General features: G+C 40.5%; 1 protein-coding gene across 3 annotated transcripts in view; it reads right to left on the reverse strand.

Moving 5' to 3' along the window:
* Nucleotides 1-1,078: 1,078 nt before the first annotated feature.
* LOC124721831 (heat shock 70 kDa protein 14-like) overlaps nucleotides 1,079-25,197 on the reverse strand; it is a 207,800-nt gene continuing 183,681 nt past the window's right edge. For 2 of the 3 annotated variants that reach the window (XM_047246958.1, XM_047246956.1), the window contains 4 exons: nucleotides 10,962-11,027; nucleotides 9,663-9,854; nucleotides 1,603-1,661; nucleotides 1,079-1,350 (listed from right to left, as the gene is read on the reverse strand). In XM_047246958.1, the coding sequence (XP_047102914.1) occupies nucleotides 1,260-1,350; nucleotides 1,603-1,661; nucleotides 9,663-9,854; nucleotides 10,962-11,027 (408 nt within the window). In that variant the 3' untranslated portion in view covers nucleotides 1,079-1,259. The remainder of the gene's footprint in view (nucleotides 1,351-1,602; nucleotides 1,662-9,662; nucleotides 9,855-10,961; nucleotides 11,028-25,197) is intronic. The other variant, XM_047246957.1, reaches the window with a different exon arrangement.

Here is a 25,197-nt window from a genome sequence, read left to right on the forward strand (position 1 = left end):
TGGCAATCATACGATGATCTACTTTTTCAAGTTCTTTGCAGGCCGCTAAATAGGTAGAAGAAGGCTCTTCTTTTAAAGCACCAACAATTAAGTTTGCAATGTAAAGGCCACAAGTGTCTGTAGTTTCATCAACTGAAATCCAGATAATGCTGTCCTCGAGTTCATAGTGTATTTCTTCCAGAACATTTACGTAAATTGTCGGTATGTAATTTTTATGCAGTGTTGATTCATCTGGTATATATTATGATTTAAGCATTATTTGTGCAGGAAGCCTTTGAGGATAGGGTTTGTATGTTTGTGAAGAGGAATGTTGCTTTCAGTGAATGCTTCACACACATCCATGTTCAACCAACTTTTTGTTTTCCTTTGGACAAATCCCTGGTACTGCTACTTGCTGGTCCTTTCTTCTGCATTCCTGTGATATAACGACTTGTCTTGACATGCTGGTCTATTTGAAACTTTTTTTTTTTTTTTGCACGGAACGTTTCTCTCACAAACTCAACAATATAAAGTAATTTCGTCATATGTAAATGTTTCAGGATGGTCAGCTATCCACGAAATGACATTTATTTTTTCAGGCAACATGGCAAACAACATGTAAACACATTCAACTGTGTGTAAATGGAAAGCTAAACTGAAACCACGGACATGCGACAGAAAGCTTGATTAGTTTAATTCAATTGTTACCGACGCGTACGGTATGACAGTGGAGGGGATTAACCTGGATTAGCCAGTGCAGGAGCATTGACTGTCTGCCTGTTCCTGTTCCTCTTCTGTAATGATTTCACTATGCAGTGGCCTCTCGGTTAGTGATTGCATGCAGTTCTAGGTTGCGGTCAATCTGTAAGACATCAAAACTAGATCGAGCTAGAGACTGCCCATCTAAATTTTTAAAATATTGTAAACATAGGTGAAAATATGCATCGTCACTAGTTTTTAGTCAAAATATGTAGTAACCAGTGAGAAGGAGCCAAATATGCCAATGCATAAGCAACATCCAAATGCATATAAACCAGTCTCTAATTACTACTGTTAACAGTAAGGAGAGAAAGGGGAGAGGATGGCTGAATGCTCAATAAGTATATGAAAACATTTTATTTTAATATCACAGGCAATATCAACATATAATTTTTCAAATTTAAAAAACATATTTTTGAACACATTCTGCTTATTGACAGATTTGTGTCAACACATGTTAGCAAACATTTTGTTAAATTTTGTTTTCCTAAATTATGGTTTTTAACCAGTTTGTTTGAGAATTATTGTCCATCCGGTGCCGGAGGACCTAGTCGAAAGGAAGATTTCTTCTGTGTTGCAGTATCAATTACGCTTGCATGCAAACTTCCAATACTAAAAGGGAGAAAAGTGAATGAATATCAAAGGCAACAGAGTAGCAAAGCAAAGTTGCAACACATACCATAAAATTAAATTTTTAAACTTTGAACATCAGCAAATAATAAAAATTTAAAAAATAAATAAAAAAGAAAAAAATGCGGGTCAGTCAACTGGTCAAATATTTATACATTTTTTGCTGACTATTCATACATTAAAATAACAACAACCACCTCCCTCTTCACAATCAAAAATATGAAATTTACATACCTGTTTACATTTATTTCAGCAGTTAAACTGCTGGAAGCGGACACATCATCAAGCGTCAGCTGAAACAATTTATTGCATTTACTGTATAGGACATTTAAAGCTACTGCTTGCTTCGTTAAAAACATATTCTTTGACTTCAACATAATGTTTAAACAAATTGCAAAAATAACAATATACACACAAACTGAACTGAGTGATGCTGATAACTGATATAATTATTGCAAGAACACACACACACACACACACACACACACACACACACACACACACACACACAGTGTCGGACCACTGCAGGACATGCAGGAAAAGTGTCAATAAGGTTCTGGAAGGTGCCAACAGGGATGTGGAGCCATGCCAGCTCCAGTGCTGTGGCCAGCTAGGCTAGGTTTCACGGTCGAGGATCCATGGCAAAAACAGCCTGATCGAGGTTGTCCCAGAGATTCTTGATCGGGTTTAAATCTGGGGAGTTTGGTGGCCAGGAGAGCACAGTCAACTCATCCTGGCCCTCTTCGAACTACACATGTGTAAAGTGAGCTGTGCGACATGCTCCTTGTCCTGCTGGTACATGTGAACGTGCCTAGGAAAAACAAATTGCAAGTAAGGGCGAACATGGTCCCCAAGATTAGATGCATACTTTCATTGCTGCACTCTCTCTTCCACAATGATAAGATCATCAAGGGAATGCCATGAAAACATTCCCCAGACCATGATGTTCCCTCCTCCCACGGACAACAGAATAAGGAGGTAAACCATTCTGGCTCCTGGTGAGCAAGAAGTTCTTCGACGCCTCTGTACGCCTTGATGTCGCTTTGAGAACTGTTGTGGCTGTGCGTGTAAAGAAAATAACTTGTTTTGTGTCAATAGTGAGCAAGGGGCACTGAAATTGGGCTGTGGCACAATGCATTAATATTGCTCAAAAGATAACAAACATTATTTATCACGCATTTCCCAAAGATGAGCAACAGTTCGACACAAACATGCAGCCAAAGTGAATGTGGTAACTGTACATGCACGTTCAATTCATTTTTGGCCTGAAGATTATGAATGAGATTCAAGAAACAAACTTCTAGGGTTACTTTCCAGAAGGAAGCTACTACCCAAAGCAATCCCCAGCATAAACTGACATGGAGAATAAACTACACAAAGCCAAGATGTAAGCAAAGAGGTAAGAAGCAAGAGCATAAATAACACTCCAATTAATTATAGCTAAAAAATTATCTTAAAATAAATTTTTAAACATAAAAAAGTGACCTAATGATAACACACCACATTACTGAAGCACACTTAAATCTAAGAGGACGTGCAAAGCAGAATGAATTCGTTATTGGTGTCTTTGATTTCTCGAGCTCTAAGAGTTCCAAAAGATGAATGTTCACCTCTGCAATGGGGATGTGGAATGAATGTCACAATTCAGGAGAATACTCTAAAGAGACTCCTTGACATTTGTTCCCGAGTGCAAGGTGGTGATAGAGAGAGTTTGTTGCCTTTCAAAAAAGGTTTCATTACGTCAATAAGATCTCTCTTTGGACTTTTTGAAAGTCTAAAAAGTATGAAAGTCAGCTACATATTAACTTCCAGACTAAATGAAGATTGCTTGGAAAAATTTTCTCCTAGGGTATGAGGATTAGAAATATTTTGTATTTGAAGAGAGAAATGAGGCGTGTCTCCTTAAATTTCCAGGTAATGCAAGTGATACTTCCTTCTCTGGAAACACACCAATTACTGAAGAATTAAATGCAGAGTCTTTTTCAGTGTAATGTCGAGCCAGATTCTGTATCCCTAAGTTTTATTACAAATTAACTCCGTATAAATGTTGTCGAGGGATCACCAATGCGAGAAATCCCAGAAGCTGTGAATGTCTAAGAAAATTTATTAACATGCTAGCTGAGTACTTGGAATTGCCATGGTACGTATTTATTCCCATCTTCTATTAGTCCACCTCCTTCCCCCTGTCTCTGTCTAACCACCTCCTCCCATTCCTCTTTCTGTCCATATCCTCCTCCTCCTCCTCCCCACCCCCCCACCTCCCTGTCAATATGCTGCTTCCTCCTCCGTTCATCTGCTCATTCCCTCTCCTCCTCCACCTCTCTCTGTTCATCTCATCTCATCCTTTTTCCTTTCTCTGTCCATTTCCTCCTCCCCCTATATCTATCAATCTCCTCCCCCCCCCCCCCCTCTATGTTCATCTCCTGCCATTTCCTTTCTGTGTCAATCTCCTCCCCTCTGTCCCCTAGCTCTGTCCGTCTCCTCCTATCTGTGCCTCTCTCCTCCTCTCCCCTCAGTATCTGCCCTCCTCCTCCTATCTCTCTCCACATTACCACAATCATCCAAACAAGAGACTGGCAGTTCTTACCCAATCAGTATTTCTTTCCAAATTGTAACCAGTGTGTGTACCAAATCAGAAATTTTTCCAGGGGTTTACGATGAGTTGTTTACAGACGGCTTTGCTCGTATATCTTCATGTCAAATTTATTTCACACATATTTAACATATTTCATGCATATTTGTACATATATTTCGACTATATGTCTAGCGAATTTCAACCTGCAGTTTCATTTTCAGGCATCTTAAATGTTTATATCGTATCTCCTGAACTACATGCTGTATAATGATATAATTTTGCAGGTACATAAAGTGGCATATGTGATACAGTCTGCAAAATGTGTTGTGAATAGAGTTAGAAGTAATGAAGTAATAAATTAAAAAATCATGCATGGTGTGGCCGTTTCTCAAGCATCTCTGTGTTTGTAATGTCATATCTCCTGTACTGTATGTCATATAATGATACAGTCTTTTAGGTACAATCAGTGGCACATGCAATTACTGTTTCCGAAATGTGTTGCAAATTGAGTTAGCAGCAAAGAAGTAATAAATTTAACCATCATGCTTGATGCAGTAGTTTTTCATGCATTCACTGTTTATGACCTCATACCTCCCGAACTAAATGTCGTACAATGTTATAAGGATCTCTTATGTCCATGATTTTGGTGTTCATGTTTAATTACAAAATAGATTACATGTATGTATGTATGGTCCCAAACTGGTGGTTCGAGAGGTTTGCAAGAAATAATCTCTTGTCTAATAGAACACCTGACTCTCCATGGCAGTAATGGCAAAGATATTTTCACATACTCTGGCTCATGCAGCAGTCAAAACTGCAACACAAATGTTTTTCTCCGTCTTATAAAATACCTGAAAAATACGAGAGGTAACACAAACTATTGTCTTAAAAGTTCCTTCCGCCAGGACACAGTTACCTTCCAAATGATACAGATTTTTCTTTTATTAAAAAGAGACTAAAAACTAGTCATCACATCTTTTGTCTAAGAGATCAGTATGATGATGTTCTTAGCTGCAAGGAAAGAAACACTGATTACCTCACAGAAATGAACCACGAAAACTTCCATTCAACAGCAAACTTAGAAAAATGTATCACCCATAGGAAAAGAAATGCTGAAGGAGAAACAATTAACTAGCTGACAATGAGATGGATCAATACTGAGAAGGCTGAACCATTTGCTATCCAATATAAAACTACTTTCTCACCAGAAATGCCATTTGGAAAAATTAATATCCCCACGAAAAATGGAAACTGACCTTTAGAAAGTCTAGCTGGCTGATGTTCCACATGGTCTTCTTTACAGTACATGAAGACTGGTCTCCATGGTGTGCGGGAGGGGGGGGGGGGAGGGGGGAGACCGCATTTTCTACTTGTACATTAAGTACTATTTAATTACTTACATTAATACTTGTGATTTTTTCATGTAAAATGGCCCTGCTTGTGTTTATTTGTTTCATAAAATTGCCTGTATTCAAACCACTCACAATATTTTGTCAACACCTTTCAGTCGGCAATGTGACTCACTCCATACAAAGCAGTTTTTCTTATGGGAGAGACAGCCATTGAATTTTTTTATATATTTATAAAGTGCTGAAAACGTAACCTTAACATCAGTTTATTCTAAATATGCTGAAAAATTTTAGAGCTTTTTTAAAAATAACTCAATAACTAAGTGTTTGTACTGAACATTTTCATTTGATGGAGTCAGTCAGCTTGGCTTCTGAATGCCCCATACATGCATACATATATACGCACACCCACTTTTATAATTTGTATGGATGAGGTAAAACTGTGTGGTTGTGCAGCAATTCTGGATGTTCTTCCAGATGCAGTGACATACATTGCAAGTTATACTGCATTTAAGTACCAAAACAATGATAAATTGTTAGGTATTCCAGTAGCAAAAAGTGAATTAGAAGAGTCTATTGCAGACTGGATATCAATTATATCTCATGATGATCATTACTCTCCAATACGAGCACGGAAAAACAACATGTTGCAGTTTGAAGGAGAATTTGTTGATTTTAATGGAAACAGAGTGCGCAAACAAAAAAATGTTGTAAAGTCTCTGTGCTCTATTTTGAAACAGTTTCCACATAGTTATTGCTCTTTATGTAGGAACAAGAACATTCATTTAAGGATTAGGTCTCTGAATCAATAAGCAAAATTGGAAACTATAAAGAGATATGCACAAGGAGAAAGCTGCTATGGATTTCACCTTCATCTGATAAACGGCAACAGAAATGTGGAACAGTCTACACTACCATCTGTTTCTACACCAAACGAGTGAGTTATGTTTCATCTTAATTATCATTTCCTAATGTGTAATACATCTGTCATGCCACTTTATTTACTTTGTTCAACTATGTATTGAACCAAATTGAAAGTAAAATGAATGAATAACACCCCAAAGCAAGTGTGGTGCAGTACATCTACTGAATATCAGACTGCTGTGCTATGCTGTGCTGTGCTGCCTCACCACGATGTCAGCGGGCTCCAGCCAATAGATTGCATTTCTGCTGGAATGTCCCACACCCCCATTCCCACCTCCAGCCTGATACCCCTTGCTTTCAGATGTTTCATGCCATACACACCAACGGTCACCTGACCAATTAATCTGGAAAGGCCATTTATCGTCACTCAGCGAATGTCCAATTGTGGTATTGGCATGCAAATTCCAGCCTTCACCACTGAGCTGACGGTGCCAGAACTGCTGTAGCAGCGGCTTAAGACTATGTCATACACACAGGATGCAGGCATTCAAATTTTCTCTTAGCTTCAGTGTAGGTCAGTCTGTCCAGCGTCTTGTACTCCACAATTTTCCTTTCTTTCTGGAGAATCCTGCAGTCAGGCGAGCAAGGCGAATGGTGCTCTCCACAGCTGACACAGATGGGAGGCAGGGCACATGGAGTATTGGGAAGTGATGGGCGTCCGCAATCTCGGCATGTGACGCTAGAAGTACAGCGGGAAAACATATGGCCGAACTTCCAGCACTTAAAGCACCGCATCAGGGGAGGGATATAGGGCTTTACATCACACCGGTAGACCATCACCTTGACCTTCTCGGGCAATGTATCACCCTCAAAGGCCAAGATGAAGGCACCGGTGGCAACCTGATTATCCTTCGGACTCCGGTCGACACGCCGCACGAAATGTACACCTCACCGCTCTAAATTGGTGTGCAGCTCATCATCGGACTGCAAAGGAATGTCTCTGTGAAATATGATACCCTGGACCATGTAAGTGATGGTTACAGAAATATCCCCCAGCTTGTCACAAGCAAGTAACTCCCGTGACTGGGCAGAAGATGCTGTTTTGATCAAGACTGACCCAGATCTCATTTTGGACAAGCCCTCCACCTTCCCAAACTTGTCCTCTAAATGCTCAACAAAAAACTGAGGCTTCATCGTCATGAAAGATTCTCCATCAGCTCTCGAACATCTAAGGTACTGGGGCGAATAAGATCCGCTGCCATCCTTAGCATGACGTTCTTCCCATGGTGTGGCCAGGGAGGGGAATAATTTGGGGTCATACTTCTGTGCGTTGAATTGAGCTCATGATCGCTTAGAGACTGCTGGTGTTTCACCACCAGTAAGAGATGATGGACTACGCTTCATCATGTGCCATCCGCCCTGATGCCACCCACTCTGACCAGGGGCGCTTCCCACAGGCGCAACCCAGCCGTAGCAAAGGCCACCTGGCAGGATGGCCATTGCCGGGAGTCCCGATACCCCAGAGGATGGGCATCTACCCCTTGGCATACATAGGGAGATAATGGCGCAGGCATCAGCAGAGCGATCCCTGTGTGGTCGGGGGCTACAACCAACAGGGTATGTGGCAGCCCCACCACAATGGACTGGCTACCGAGCTGGATATCAGGTGCAAAGAAGTCCATGGTCATCGTCGACGTAGAAATTGACACTGTGTAGTGCATGGTCGAAAATGAACCCAGGAAGGTGTGCTCGCCCAAGAGATGGAGAATGGGCAGAACTGCAATGCAGCAACAAGAAAGTAGGCTAAAGATCTCAATGCACGATCCACCTTATAAGGCACCCTTCCCAAATTGGCTCGCTCTTCGGGAAAATCCGAAGAATGGAGATCAAACCCTACAGAGGACCATCACATAAAGGCCGAAACGTGTGAAACTCCTTTCAGTCACTTCGTACGACAGGCAGGAATACCTCGGGCCTATTCTAAACCCCGGACCCACAGAGGGATTTCACAACCTTTAACTGAGGAGGAAGCACGTACTGAATTATCTGCTCAAAAACTTGAGAAGCCCTCCCATGCTCAATATTTATTTTGCAATAATACTGACCCTCTATGAGCAGTATTAACAGTCTGTACAATACATTGAAGGAGACTAGAGTGCTTTAAACAATTCTGACACACATTCACTATATGGCAATGTATATTGTACCATGTAAGGGCAGTGATGTGCAATAAACAGCAGTTCCTACTGAGATCAAGAGAAATTCAATTCACACTGAATGAATTTCTGCAGAGAAATGAAAAAATTAGATGACAAAAGATCAGGGCGTGTGCTGGAGTATGTATATTAAAGCATCATGCAGTACTTTGTAAACAGTCACAAACTTCATTTCTCAGATGCCATATACCTCATTGTCCAAAATGGCAGAGGGAACTGAAGTCCATGTGTCATGATAGTCAGCAGAAAAGTTTATTTTACTTATAGCAGTTTTCAGAATTGGCAAATAAGATCAGGGCAGCTGTCCTGTCAGCATAAATGTTTTTCTTCCTTGCACTCCACAGACATCATATCACATAAGCTTTCAATTAGTAATCAGTAAATAATTGTTTTATTTTTTTTATTATTATTTTTTTGCAACAGTTGTTACAGTAGAGGACACACAGAAAACACAGCATGTGTACACAATAATTTACAATTTCCTTGTTTAATTTTTAATTAGTTTTTGTTGTTTATCAAGCTACGACACAGTGAATGAGCCAGTGGCCCATTGAAACATGTACTGGAAGATTTTCAGGCTAATTTCATCTATTCTGCATAATTTCTGCTTGTGTTTTGCAAGGCAAGCAACAATACATATGAGTTCCACATTTTTGCGCACCAACGTGTTCACTACAAAGGCATGAATATTGCGCAATTGTATTGTGCTGTCCTTGGCCTTGCACTTTCCTGCAATATATTGGCACAATATTACTGCGCATACATATTAAGTGTGTGAGGGCCCCGTCACATAAGGTGTTCAATAATGTTGAAATATGGTGCCTGTTGAACTTAGCAGAGTAACAAATTATTCACATATTGATTAAACCATTCTTTAAGAATGCCACTCTTTGAATTGGGACACAATCATCTTGGAATCAAGTGTACTCCTCATAGAACGAAGGTAGTTGAAATTCATGGGTGATCTCTGCTAGTACCCACAGTTTCATATTTTAAAACAGAGGGTTTTTTCATTACTTCGACTATGATTTTTTGTGTGTGTGTGTGTGTGTGTGTGTGTGTGTGTGTGTGTGTGTGTGTGTGTGTGTGCGTGTGTGTGTGTGCGTGTGTGTGTGACTGGAGGGGAGTGGGGGGGGGGGGGGGGGGGGGTTCGGCACTGCCTATAGGTGCACTAAGGAATATTCTCATGCAAGTTATCACTTTTATAAATTAAAATTAAATTGTCCGCTAAATTTTTACAAAAAAATCTACTACAATTATTAGACAGAATGTGTACAAACTTTTACTTACATTTCCCAAAACTACAGCTCCCTGTTCTTTGTCTGTATCCTCATCATCATCATCATCATCATCATCATCATCTTCAGCTTCAACAACCTGAACTACTATACTCTCTCCTGAGAGTGTCAATGGAAGTCGCTTTGTGACTTTGACCGGAACAGGTGTCTGTGCTGGTATAACCAACACTTTATCATCGTTTGCCTGAAATGCACAGACCAAATGAAACTGCCAAATGACATATTAAAGTATTAAACATTTTTACTATTTATTTCAGTAAAGAAATAAGAACCACAGCAAAGTGAATTAGTAGATAAAAATGAAACACACAAAAGAAGTTAGGAAGAAAACTGACAGAAAAATATGACAAAAGTTTTAAAAAATTTGATTTCTTGTTGGTTTTATATAGTTTTATGTTATCTCACATGAAAGTGGATGAAGGTTGTGTCACAATGAATTGAACTTGAAAATAGCAATACAGGAAATGTGGTGCATTCAAGGTATTCTCACACTTTTTGTTCAATTGATTTAAATATTATTATTTTGATCTACTTAAAAATCAGTTATTAATTAGGATTCTCTCTCTCTATTACTTTTTGAAGCATTTTCTGGCAAAATTGTCTGTTCTTGTAATAGGGCACTTAACTGTTACTCCAACAACCAATAGAAGATCTCACAGCATCCTTATCACATTATACCTAATTATTCCATTTGTTTTGATTACAATCATGCTGACTCTCCAACACAGCCACTATCGCTAAATCTATTAAGCACAAATGTATTAACAAAAGGCATCATACATCTCTCTGTCATATACATGAGAAGAAATTAGGACATTATCATTTTTATCCATTATTCTTTGGTCATAAACCTATATAACTGCTCATAGTTTAGAAATTTTATAGATTAATACCTGATGTTTGTACTACTGCACACTGTTCTTTATCTCAGAAAAAAAAAAAAACCTGATAAGACATCAGCCCTAGGTGACCACACAATGCCAACCCTTCACTGTTTCACCTACTGCCTAAAGCATCATTGAATGAAAATACTGGAAGAATATGCAAACTCAGTCATTAGTGTCAGCATTCAAAACAGGAAGCAACAATTTTCCTGCAAGATGACCGGCAGCTGTTTCCAGAAAAACCAGTTTTTCTGTCAATGACACCCAGTCATAGAACATTAAAAAATACATCCACAACTTTCCCCTGTCTGCATGGATGCTGCATTTCATTTTAAACAATGCTATGGTGCCAACTGTACATCTCATAAGCAAGTAAATGTACTGTGATAACAGAATGCGACTCCTACCTCATTAAATATAAGACAGCATACCATCACCATTAGTTTGGAATTGTAGTGGATCACTGCTGCTGTCTGTGAGAAATATTGTCAGATCAAAACAAAAACACGACACTTAGAACTCAAAGCATGTTTATTATTGACACCAAAGTACCCAGACCAGAACTGACCTCCTGCATAGAGACTACAGCTATTTATACAGACATTTAATACTCCAGATTATTAAAACATTACAAACATATTTCTAGAACCTCCCAGAAATGATAAACACTAAATAACAAATAACTGCTGGTGGTCGGATCTGAACTTGTGACCAACAGCACACCCGCTGACGATGCTAACCACTACACTACACTTCATGTGCCACAGCTCGCTTCATCATTAGTTCTCGCTGGAGCAGACTACAGCACCCTAGATCTAGATCTTGTCAATGGTCCTCTGTATGGCAGTGCTGGTGGATTCTCATGTTGTGGTCATGTCATTATATCCTCTTCACTAGTATGAGCATCGAAAGTAGCCCCTCCCTTCAAAGCTCCAGGATCCTCGAGTTGGTCTTCAGTTTTCTTGAACCTCCCACCATCAATGTGTGTCTCTGGACTGTATCAGGGCTTCACACAGAGGACTCGTGCTTTCGTCTTCGTGACAAAGGGTTATAGTCCTCAATGTTGTACGTTATTATGCAACACACGATTAAGGATACGACAAGACCCAAACTAGGACTATAGTAACATTTTCAATAGTCTCACTATCCGCACAGGTATAAAACTCTGTACCAACTCCCCTCGGCTGTACTTCACCGGTCGGTGCTTGGCGTTAAGAGTGCATTCAGTATTTAATCTGGGCATACAGGGTTCATATTCGAGCCAGCTGCTTTGCTTCTTTGGTCTTTGTAATGTGTTTCATTTAGTCATCCTGAGTATCATCCAGCTGAAACAGGAATAGGGTATCCACAGTTGTTTTGGCCTCGCAACCACAGAACAGAAAGAAAAGTGAGAAGCTTTTAGTTTCTCGCTTCGCTCAGTTGTGTGCGAATGTCACTATAGGCAGTACTGATCCCACTCTCTCTGTTCCGTGTCAATGTACATCGAGACCGTACCTGCCAACCTGTTACTAAAGTGTACTGTGAGGCCATTCGTGTGTGTGGAAGGCATGCAGTATTTTCCTGGTCAGCCTCGATTTTCTAATGGTCTGTCAGCATGTCCATAACTGAGAAATACTTTGCTCCGTCGAAGAAGTCCAGGGTGTCTTCGAGATCTGACACAGAAATGCCATGTGCCATCTTTGCTCTTCACAAGGACCATTGGAGAATACCATCGAAGAGGACCGAGGACACACTAAACATTCAATGATGTTACCTTGCAGCATCATCTCCACTTCCTCCGGGATCATCCATCATTCTACCAGAGAAACTTTATACGAGTGATGGCCAATCGGTGAATTATCCTTAGTGTCGATACGGTGTTTTACTGTAGGCTGCTTCCCTGGCTGCTCTTCACTCAGGATTTGAAAGCATCCAGAAACTGATGCAGAAGGACCACAACTGACACTGTCCCTCGGTCACGTCAGGTCCTATTGGCAGTTCGATACTAGCTTCCTTCCCTATGTCATCTGTAGTGGTAGTAGGGCATGTTTCTTCATTGATGTCACTAAGCTGACCCTCCTGGACTGGTTCGGCTATCTCTAAGCATGTACCTTTAGGGACGAGTTGTGGCTGCTCGTGACACTCCTTGCCCATCTAGAATGCTTATCATCACTACTGGTTTGTAGATTTCTTTTGGGAGATGTCTCGATGTTGACGAAGGGGTAACAACAACTTCAATGGCAAACAAATGCCCAGAAGCAATCTTTGTTATCTGTGGTTGTTGAAATAGCTTTATCAGTCTGGAGCTCTGATCTTCCACACTGTGATGCCTGCAGCAAGTTTCCCCTGAAAATAATATCATGACTTTGTTCTGTTTAAATGACAAATTTTAAAGGCGGTGTTCTGTTATTGATAGTTATTCCTGCAATACATGTTCGTGTCAGCTACACATATTTCCTTTTTGTGACTTCCAGACAATTATTTTCATATCACAAAACACAGTATTCTTTAGCTAGCAATAAGCATTTGACATAACAGAAAAAGAAGCCCCAGAGTTCACTAGCACCTAACACAGTTGGCTGTGAATGATGTCAGTGAGTTTTCCTGACATCTTGATAACTGTTGTCCATAGAGGATTTTCATCTGTGGCAGCCTTTCAGTGGTTAGCCGAGTGGCTGGTACCTCCGTACAGTGACGGGAAATGCCTATGGCGTGTTGGGGAGTGACCCATTGTGGATACAGTGATTAGCTTCGGTCCACAGATCGACTATAATCATTTGCAGTTGACTGGTATGAATAGCACTGTTGTGATTGCTGATGTCTTGTGGCATAATAGTCATCTAATAGTCTTCTTCCTCTGCAGTAGCGTACAAAGTATCCACGCCACCAACAATGAAAACAAACTGTTTGTTGTCCTCCACCCTCAAATGTCTGTTCTTCTGCAGGGCATTTTACATGGTGGATTAGCTGGTTGTACCTGTGTTAGTTGGATGCTGGGTTATCATCTGACAACAGCAACATAAGTCCAAGTCCATTTTTCATGGCACATCCCACAGGTGGTGGAGATTAGTGTCAAACAACAATACACTTCTCCTTCAACATTTTCTATTACCTTCTGACGTATGGGGTCTACATTACTGGTCACCAATTCTTGAGTGTACTTGGTCTGACAGTTCTGGCTGCCACAAAATGCTGTCTCTCTTCTCTTACAATCTGGTATATGAGAGTAGTGAGATCATGGTGGTCTTCTTTAACTTCCACATGGACTACTTTCAGGAATCAACCCTCTTCCTTTCTATTGCTTTTCCTTGATGTGCTTGTACCACTTGATGAATTCTTCTGTTGTTGTAACATTCTGTTGATTGTCACCAAAAGTTTCTTTCAGTTCAGCCTGAAATTCATCCCTGGTATTGAGCTCATCATCTTTTTTTTATTTATTTATTTATAACGTATTTTACATGTACTGCATAGGACCATATTAAGTAGCAAATCTCCATGGTCATCGAATGAAGTTAGTATATGAAATTGACTTCAGAAAAGTAATAACACAAAAAATAAAATACACACAAATCCCATGCAGATGACAAGCTGCGAGTATATACTAGCATAATCAACAATATAATACAGAATTAACTTAATTGTTTTCCAGGAACTCCCTGAAAAATTGAAAAGAGTGAGCCATGAGGAAATTCTTCAGTTTAGACTTGAAAGTGCAAAGATTACTGCTACAATTTTTTAATTCTTGTGGCAGCTTACTGAAAATGAATGCAGCAGAATACTGCATGCCTTTCTGTACAAGATTCAAGCCGCAATACAAATGCAGATTCAATTTCTGCCTACTAGTTACTAATTCTTGGAATACGCTCATATTGTTAACAACAAACGACACTAAAGAAAATATACACCCATTAAAAAAAGTTAAGCACATAATTGGTTCTCGCATCTCAAAATAAGATAGATATCTTATACTGAATTTTTTTATGCCACGGAGTATTATGCAAATGAAATCTATACATTCTCTTGGAACCAATTATGAAATCAAAAAGGAACATTTGGGAAAAAAAGTTGCAATGACCTCCAACATCAAAAAACATTAAATGATTTGTATAGCACACTGTTCAGTAATGCGTAGGTCTTCAACGAACCCTCAGGCACTCTTGAATGGGACAGGGCGTGCTCAGTACCAAATCACTGTAGGCCTCTTGGGACGTTTGTCCCACTCCTCAATGGCAGCATTCCTGAGAGCTTCAGTCATTAATGGAGGATACTGACGACTAGAAATCGCTCTTTTGAGCACGCTCCATGTATGCTCTATGCAGTTATATCAGGGGAGCATGCTAACCAATCCATTCCTCAGATCTCACATCCTGTCAGATACCAACACACACTGTGAAGTCTCTGCAAAACAACTGACTATGGGTTGTAGAATGATGTTTTCATACACTGCAGTAGTCATGTTGCCTTCAATTGGAATGAGTGGTGTGCGGTGGCCCTACACGATACCTGGCCATAATAAAATTGAGCCACCGGATTGTTGGTGACATTCCACAGTCATTTAGAGATGTCTATATTCCCCTTTTCGCCTCCATACGCGAATAGAGTTGTTGTCAGGATGCAAGCCTATTTGCAATTCACCTGTTAACAGCATTTTGGTCCACTGGAGTCATGTCCAAGGTTCATGTGCTCTAGCCCCTCTTACGCAAGCACCCCTGTGATGTGGACAGAGTGCTAGAGTCTTGAGAGGTCTTCAGCTGTACGAACCCCTATCATAAAGTCTGTTGTGCACAGACTGGGTCCTTGCGGTAACCCCCGTGGCTTCTTGAAGCTCATGGCACAGAGTAGTCACTCTCCTTATAGGGGGTGTCTGTGCAGATATCATTACATACTGGTCCTGAGCTGCTGTAGTTTTGCGTGGACGGTCTTCGCGATGTCGATCCACTATTGAATCCATTTCCTGGAACTTTTCCACAGTCTGGAGACAACACTTTGATTAACGTGAACAATATTCACAATGTCAACTTGTCTTGTGTTTAATCACATCTATGTGACAATTTTGATACAGACTGCCATGGAGAGCCTGTGCTGAGGCATTCTGCTGTATGAAGGGGCTCCGGAACGCCCTATACTTGCAATGTTAAAATAACGCTTATAAATTACATCTTTCCTCACAAAGTATTTGAGGTAGGAAGTTGAACTTTTTACAGATTATTTATTGGAATATGGGCTACAACTTAACACAGGGATTTTACAAAATTTTAGTTCAGTTATTAAAGATGATTTTTTTTCAATTGTAATGAAAATTCACAACATTTTTTTGCAATTTTTATTTATATATTCAAAAATATACAGTTTTTTGGAAAAAGGCTGTGTTAAATTATGCAGAAGGTACTGTGTAACATTTACTGAAAGTTTGAAACAACTATGTTTGGAATATCCTTAGAAAACATGTAATTAGTATGAGAAAATAAAAGTTTTGGGAATCGAGCGACAAAGATTGGATTAACGTTTTAGTGCAATCCAGGTCCATAGGATGGATTATCTTCATCCTCTGCAAACTCCTCCTCCAGCTTCCTCTTGTTCCTCCTCCTGTTTACTCTTGCTTGTATTTCTAGACTCTTTACAGCCCTGTCTGCAGCCCGAAGGCGTTCCTTGTCTAAAGCAAGCATCGCTCGTTGTTGTGTTCGTAGATTTTGCTACCATTTTCTTCAGTTGCAGTTACTGCAACACTGTTCCAAAAGGTGGTCATGTATGAACACTTATCACATTTCAGTTGTATTTCACTAGCAAGTCCTACGTGCTTTATTATGGAGAGTTCCAGACCAACTTCACTACAATGAATACCTCTTACACAGTTTGAAAAAATTCGTTTGAGAACCGACATATCAATTATTTCATTCACATCCGATTCGCCCATAAAACATTCATAGTTTTCACTCATTGAACCAAGCTTCTTCTGTGAAGTATTTTCTTTCCCACTTTGACTGCTATGGGCAGGTGTACTTGAGAGGTTAGGTTCACTCACTTGGTTATCGTCTTTATTGTTTACAGTAATAACACATACCTTCGGCTTTCCAACATTTCTCCTTTTCTTAAAAGCCTTCAGAGGATTTCTAATAACTTTACTTTTACTCATTATTATACTTCAACAAAAAAGAGACTCAAGAAACAGAATTAATTACGAATATTTTCGGGATAACGACAGAGTAAATAAACGTGAAACAATCGACAATCACAGCAGCGATATATATTGAACCATCACAGGTTAGCCACAACACATACTTTATCTCACATCACTAAAATGTACCTGATGAACACGGACGTTAATAATAACACCATTTGGCAGCAGTTTAACAGCGCCACAGTGGGTCACGCCCATGTACAACACATTTCAAAAAAAATTTAAAAATAGTTGTGGTCTTCGGAATTGAATAAATTATATATCTATTAAAAGGTAATAATCTGCAGATTCAGAATACGCAAAAAAGTAAAAATTGAACTTTTCATGATTTTGAGCATTTCCAGAGCCCCTTATAAGGCGCACGGACAACTGTGCATTCATAGCTCTGGTGTACTGTATTTGTTTACAAGCCGTGATTGCACTGCCCCTGATGAGGCAAAGTGGCAACGACAAATGAGTTCACATTATGTACACAACCACCTTCCTATATACACATAAAAGGAACGCCCATGAGGGAAAGTGGCAACGACAAATGAGTTCACAACATTTACACAACCACCTTCCTACATAAACACAAAAGTAATGCTCATAGTGATTATTGGTAGGTAATTTGCAAATATGCTTAACTTTTTATGATGAGTGTATATATTGAGATGCCAATGTCAAAGTTTCAAGGCTCCTGAACAGGGTCGACAAGAGATTCTCAAACTTACACAACATATTGATTGAACTCTCTTTTCTAAGCCAAAAATACTCTACAATACAATGTCATAGGTCACAAGTGAATGGAAATAAGCAACGTAGACTAATTTTCATGTTGGGCTATCACTTACTTCAGATACTGTTCTAATGGAGAATATAGAAGCATTAAAAGTAAATACATAAAACTGCAACCAGTCACTTTTTTGAAATATTTATTTATTCATTCCATGAACTGGTTTCCAAAACTTTTGAGGCTCATCTTCAGATGGTTTTCCAGAAGTCACATAACTATTTCAAGCATAACGCTGGGCGCTAGTTTGCAACAGTATGGGCAGCTTTTGTTGTTAGTATCTATTTGACTGCTTCCATTGTGATGGCCAGTTCATCCCACATCACTCAGTTTTACACAATATTGCGCATATACACTGTGATAATGAAACCTTGCCAGCATCTAGCATGTGCATACATATTGTGAGAAAGTGTGTGTTGTGGTACCAACTGGTCATCACAATGGAAGCAAACAGATGGATACTAACAACAAAAGCGGCCCATACTGTTGCAAACCAGCACCCAGCATTATGCTTGAAATAGCTATGCAACTTCTGAAAACCATCTGAAGATGAGCCTGAAAAGGCTTGAAAACTGGTGCATGGAATGAATAAATAACTATTGCAAAACAGTGATTGGTTCCAGTTCTATGTGTTTACATTGAATAAACAGTCACAGGTTCTAAAACATCTTTAATGGTTGAACTTAATCAGTAGTAGCATTCAATTTTTGAACAAAATCCTACCCACGGGCTTTCCATGACAGCTTACCATCTATCTGAATACCTACAGATTTAAATTGTCCAGACTCACTAATCATATGCCCATTCTGTGTAATCAAAATGTCAGTTTTTGTTGAATTGTGTGTGGTGAGTCTGATGCGGACATATAAGTACCAATTTGTTGGCAAGGTATTAGTGTGGCATTCGTGTCTTTCTGACATTCGTGCAGTAAATGCAGAAAGGTACACACACAATGGCGACATTATTACCCAATGCGTCGAAACAGGATCAACGTGGTGGTGTTCCTTTTCTTAGCAACGGAAAAACACATACCAGTAAACACATACTGGTAGACATCACATCGGAGAATGAAGAATATTTATGAAGCAGCATGTCCGTCAAAAACCACTGTTGTCTAATGGTGTGTGACAAAGGGTGCTGTTACTTCATGGTAACGCATGTCGCATTATTGCATAGGGGTCATTCCCCATCAAATCATCCAGAAATTTTAGGAAATGACACCCATTGTCAAGCAAATCCTTGAAATTTTGGGTAGCATAAGTTTACCTAGATATATTCACATTTTCAAAATGTAAGTGTTGTAGGTAAATTACTTTTTCACTTATCGCAAAAAGAAGTTGTATAGATTCAGGAATTCAGGCTTTCATAAACGAGCTCCTTTATAATTTAAAAATGCAATAGTTTGTACAGTTTTTGCAGTGGAAACTTGATTGTTTTTTTAGTTAAGCCTTTAACTGCTCTGGATGCGTTTATGCGCGCCACCAGTCCTCCTACCTGGTACTCTGAACATGTCTACGCGTAGACACGTTCACAGTACCAGATAGGACTGGTGGCGCGCGTAAACACGTTCAGAGCACACACGGACAGGTACAAAGGCACACGCATTAACATGTCCAGAGCAGTTAAAGGGTTAAGGAGGAATGTTTATGTTTTTATAGTCATGTTTCCTGTAGTACATATCCATCATCTACATCTCAGAAAAAATTGTAAATAATTTCTTTTAAACAAAATCCATGCATGGACATTATAGTTTTTTTTTAAGGTATTGCCTCCTCACAGATACTTTTGAAAAATTTACAAACACCATGAACACACTACATATTCCATTATGTCATGCAAAACGAATCAGTTTGTAGTAATAATGCGAAGTGTAAAAAACAACATTACTGTAAAAGAAATACTGAAGTTGCTAATTGATGACTACTATGTCACCACTAAATTGCTGGAGTTGGCTATACTGGATTTCCCTGGGAACAAATCATATCTGAGAACACCGTTTTACTGCCACTATATGTATGGCATCATCCAGTTCCTTTGATTTTGGGTCACGTCTCCACTGAGTATGCAGTTCTGAGCTCTTGTACCAAGCTGTACACAGAGACAATTATTGGTTAAAAATTCGATTGTTGCAGTTTTTAACTATTCATTCCAAAACAAAAGTAAGTCCCCTAATGTTACAATAATAATGTGAAATACTTTTGTAATGAAACAATGGGATAGAATGATTCTTCATTAATTAATTACTTTTTAGGTTACACCAATCATCTTTTGAATTATTTACGACAAATATTGGTATTATGACTGAAGCATTATGGAAAGTACAAGTAGGCAGTCTTTTCTTGGACAGTATCTGCAAGATATATGTGATAATGCCCTGACTTGTGTGAATGAACTGACTAGTGAAGAATAAGAGCTTTTATTATGGCGAAGCAATGGTCATTCATACTGTGATTTAAGTGTTTCGTGTGTGTGTGTGTGTGTGTGTGTGTGTGTGTGTGTGTGTGTGTGTGTGTGTGTGTGTGTGTGTGTTAAACACAAAGACAAGTACCTGCACAGATTCTCTCTACATAAGAAAATTTGCTGTATTCTCTTTATTTAAAAAAATTATCCTGAAAGCAAAGTATGATTCTCAAAATTTGCTTCTCTTCGACCAAAACAATGTATGCTTGCAGGATCATCAGGAACACATACCGTATGTGTGTGCATTTACCACCAAAATGTTAAATTGCTTCTAAATTCCATTTCTATTAGGAAACATACCAAGATCTAATTAAAATAATAACATGTGATATAAATAACAGAGTCTTTACGCTTCATCTGTGTGAAAAATGCCCCACCAGTTCATTGCTTCAAACTCACCTAGAAAATGAAATAGAAGACTATGCTCCTGATGAGATGGTTCAGTACAGTCAATGGGTATCAACTCATAGAATGACTAACTGTTCACATCACTTCTCTATCAGAATCGTGCGACAAACTAAGAAAATTGAAAAATTACTCCACACACTTATTTCTCAATCACAGTCTGATTATATGAAAATGAAGAAGGATCAGTGTTAACTTTAATGGATTTCAGTGAAACTCTCAATTTTGTTGTTAAAGATGAAGTACAGGGGTACCATTGGATCAATGGCAGCTGCACTCTTCCACACTGTCCACGTATATTACAAAAAGGACAAACAGTTGCATGCAAAAAGTATTTGTATCGTTTCTGATGACCTAGAACATGATGTTGCCTTGGTTTACCAGCCTCAGAAACTGTATTGAATTTTTTAAAGTGTGAATTTCCTGAAATTCATCTTGTGTATGTTGAATATTTCACTGATGGTTGTACTACACAATATAAAAATTGTAAGGATTTCAGAAATATCTGCTACCACGAACACAACTTCAACGTAAAGTGCAGCGGGTCATTTTTTGCTACCCGCCATGGCAAATCTCCCTGTGATTGTACTGGTGGCACTGTTGAAAGACTTGTCACAAAAACAAGTTTGCAAAGAGTTTATAAAGATCAAATACTTACAGCTTCACAGGTATTTGAATTCTGTCACGAGAACCTGCAAGGCATTTCAATTCTCTTTGTTTCAAAAAATGAAATGGTACAAGCAAGACATTACCTTTCTCAGCACTTCCCAAGTGCAAAAACAATTGCTGGAACACGATCTATGCATTACATTGTACCAATATCACCAACCAAGATTGGAGCAAAAAGGCTGAGCTGTGATACAGATTTTAGTATTGTGGATGATTTCTCAGATGCACTTCTGCCACTAAGGCCAGAATGCACTGTGCAGCCCAACTGCTATACTGCATGTGCATGAGACTCTTCTTGGTATTTGGGAATTGTTGAGAAGGTTATTTGTGAAGGATATGTTACAGTAAGGTTCATGCATCACCGTCTTCCTATTGGCCTGATAATGATATTTGTGATGTTTCTTTCTCTCATATTCTGTGTGAAGTTGATATCCCCACAGCAACATGCCGTACTTATTCTCCGAGCAAAGAGTCCTCAAAGGTGGTGGAAGAAAAGGGGTTCTAATACAAAAAAATATTATGTAAGCATTGAAAGGTCTCATCACGTGTAGTTCTGAATCAACTTGAATGCAGATTGCAGCACCAGCATTTTTGACAAAATGTTTAAATATTATAAACAAAATGCTATGTCTTTCTACATTGAGTTAATTTGGTTGTGACAGAGGTAAGAAAGTGTTCATATGTCATGTACTGTACAAGTTGCCCCATATTTTATAAAGTGTAATTTTCTTTCATATATTGCAATTTTCCTTCAATTTGGATATTGTTATGTGTACTTATGTGTGTACGTAGTCTCCCCCCCCCCCCCTGAACCCCCCCCCCCCCCCGGCCACCCAGCCAAATGATAAGCAAGCTTATTACTCGGGATAACTATGTTGCCAGGAACCCAACGAAAATCAACCAAATTAGCAGCATCACCATGGTCACGAGAAGATTGGGGATGGCAGAGACCAAGAGGTGGCAGGAAAAACACCGACCAATAGCCTGAAGGCCACTCTTTCAGTCCTTACATAACAAAACTCGGCTGAGGGAGGACCATTTAATAAAGCAGAGGACCTAATAGGTGGCCATCAATTCCGCAGTAAACATCCCATACTTGGCAGTCAAGAGATGGTATTCAGTGTCAAAAAATATGTGAAGGCATATCCAATATGATCAGTGGATTTAGAGCAATCTGTGTAAAAAACCATGGCATCCTGAAACACCCATAAGAGCCTTCAGAACAAACAGTCAGACACCACTGGAATGATGGAGGCTTTCAGTCCCTGGAAGAGATTCATCTGAATCCATGACAGAGGAACTAACCAAGGGGGTGTGGTCACGAGGAAACATGGGGAAGAAGACAAGGATGGGAGATGGAAGTTACAGTGGAGCGAAGCGAGATGGAGCCCAACCTGTAAACCCACCCGAGGGCAGGCGACTGCCTGATTCAGTGAAACGAACAGAATAAGAAGGATGAGCAGGGTAAGAGCAGATAGTGACGGCATAGGAAACCAGGGGCTGGGACTGCCAAATCGAAAGGGGAGGGATCCCAGCATCAACCAGAAAACTATCGACAGAGCTAATGCGAAAGACACCAGTGGCTAAATGGATACCACGGCAGTGAACCGGGTCCAAGTGGAGCACCATGGAAGGGGCAGTTGATCCGTAAGCTTGACAACCATAGTCCTGACAAGACAGAACTAATGCCTAGTAAAGGCGGAGAAGGATAAAACAATCAAAGCCACAAAAGGCATGGGCAAGTAAGCGAAGAACATTGAGTTTACGAAAAGAGCCAACCTTCAGATGATGACTATGGGGCAACCAAGTAAGCTCGTTATCGAAAAGAAGACTCAAGAAATGGAACTAGGGGACCATGGTCAGGTGTTGTACATCGATGTAGAGTTCTGAATCACGACGGACCATAGTAGGATGACAGGAATGCACCACCCTTGACTTAAGGAGAGATAATTGAAAACCATGTAGGTGTGTCCATATGAAAGCACGCTGGATGGCCCCCAGCAACTGTCATTCTGCAGAGGCCACTGAGTGGGAGTTAGCCCAAATACAGAAAACATCCACATGAAGAGCAGGGGTGAGCAATGGTCTGGCAGAAGCCACAAGTCCATTAATAGCAATTACAAGAAAGACACCTTATATTGACACCAGTGGAATGCCATTCTCCTGAGTCCGCAGAGAGCTGAGAACAGTGTCAACACGGACTCTGAATGACCAGTGGGACAGGAACTAACGAATAAAAATCAGGAGGGAGGCCCAAAGATCCCACTCATGGAGAGTGAGGATGATGTGATGGCTCCAACCCGTGTCAGAGGCCTTATAAAGATTGAAGAAAACTGCAACAAGATGAAGGCACTCAGAAAAGGCCTCCAGAACTGTGGCTTCCAATCGAAGCAGATGAGACCATCTCTCCCAAAACTAGCACTGGTGGGGAGATAAAATGTTCCAAGATTCAAGGACCCAATTGAGCTGACGAGCCACCATCCATTCTAGTGACTTGCAGGGAACACTGGTCAGACTGCTGGGCCGGTAACTATCAAGGGATGATATATCCTTGCTAGGCTTAAGGACAGAAACCTCAATAGTCTCTCCACTGAGAGGAGAAAATGCCTCAGAGCTAAATATGATGGATCTGTAGAAAGGCCAACTTTAAGGGCAAGGACGGAATGGAAGGCTGCCACTGATAACCTTGAAGGGTGCGGTGTGTAGCCCACACCCACGATGAAGAGCCAGAAGAACACAGAGGGTACAGAGAGCATTCCCAAAACACCCGTTTGCTCGGGTTGTGTAAGTAACGGGCTTTGGCGCAAAGGTAATACGGAGGACAGGTGCCGCTTCAGATGCTGCAAGGTGCTACAACAATTGCAAACAGTGGTGGTAATAGTCATGCTCTGCCATGGAACTGGCCAATGGTGACTGGTGCCCATCAAGTGGGAACAGCAATGCCCGCAGCACAGACTCTCTCATCTGACACATCACGGACGACAACCTGACAAAGAAGGTGGAAACACGACACGAGAGGTATACAGAGGACAATGACAGAAATCTCAGCAGGGAAACCTGGTCATCAGGAGTTGGGGAGGGAATGAGAGAACCAACAGGAAAAGGTCACTACACAGAGGTCATCATGTGGCGACCAGGAACGAAGGAGGAGAGGGGAAGAGAGGAAATCAGTGGCAGAGGTGCCACATGCAGCACTAAAAGAGTAGGGGAACCATCATGAAGATGACACAGGTCATGGTCTGCAAGAAACTGGTCGAGGAGGAACCCCTGACTAGATGAAGAAGCACTGCCCCACAAGGGGTGATAGGCACTAAAATCCCAAGGAGGAGGAAGGGAGGGGTGAGTTGCCGGAGAGCATTTAGGGCAGCAGATATAGGTGGCCTGGCAGGGAGCGAGATAGAGATTGCAAACTGTGATGGCAGAGTCCAAGTGGACCCAAACGGCAACCGCTTCCAATGTGGTATGAATGAGACCCATGTACTAACAATATCCATACAGACCAACATGCAGACACCCTCAGAAGCCCTCAATGGGCCAACCTGGTTCTGACAGAAAGCACAGAACTCAGTAAGGGACAGTGAGTGAGCATTAGTAAAATGAGATTCCTCAAGAACAACACAAGCTGACGAGTGAAAGGCAATACGGGAGTGCAACTCTGGGAGGTGAAGGTAGTATTCGTTACAGTTCCTCACTGAGCGGGTATCGAAATGGGAGTTGAATGGGCTGGAGCCAGTCACGTCACATAAATTAGATGTCAGACTCAGGTTGTGAGCGGGGGAGATGACACCTACAGGAGACATTGTAGGAGGGGGCCTTGTCCTGGTATTTGTGTTTTCTCTTCTTCTCTTTCATAGGTTGAGGAGGGCAGAGCACAGAGGGAGAGCATGATTTGAAAGATCCAGAACTGAGAAAGAGGAGGCAACCTTGGGGAACACAGACTGTATGCCCTGTAGCCGAGTTGTGGTAGCTGATGCTGATAGGAGGGGTCACGGGAGGGACACCTGTCACTCTTGGGTGCTGAAAAGGGAGGCACTTCTATGACCGAGGAGGTGGAGTGGCATCCAGAAGGCAGAGTGTGAGAACCACAGGGGAGGGGCCAAGCAGAGGGGGCAGGACTCTGATAAGAGAGACATAAGAGGGCGAAAGGATATAATAGAGGCAAAAGTTGAAGACATCAACA

This window comes from Schistocerca piceifrons, chromosome X (assembly GCF_021461385.2).
Source record: "Schistocerca piceifrons isolate TAMUIC-IGC-003096 chromosome X, iqSchPice1.1, whole genome shotgun sequence".
In the NCBI taxonomy this organism is placed as follows: domain Eukaryota; kingdom Metazoa; phylum Arthropoda; class Insecta; order Orthoptera; family Acrididae; genus Schistocerca; species Schistocerca piceifrons.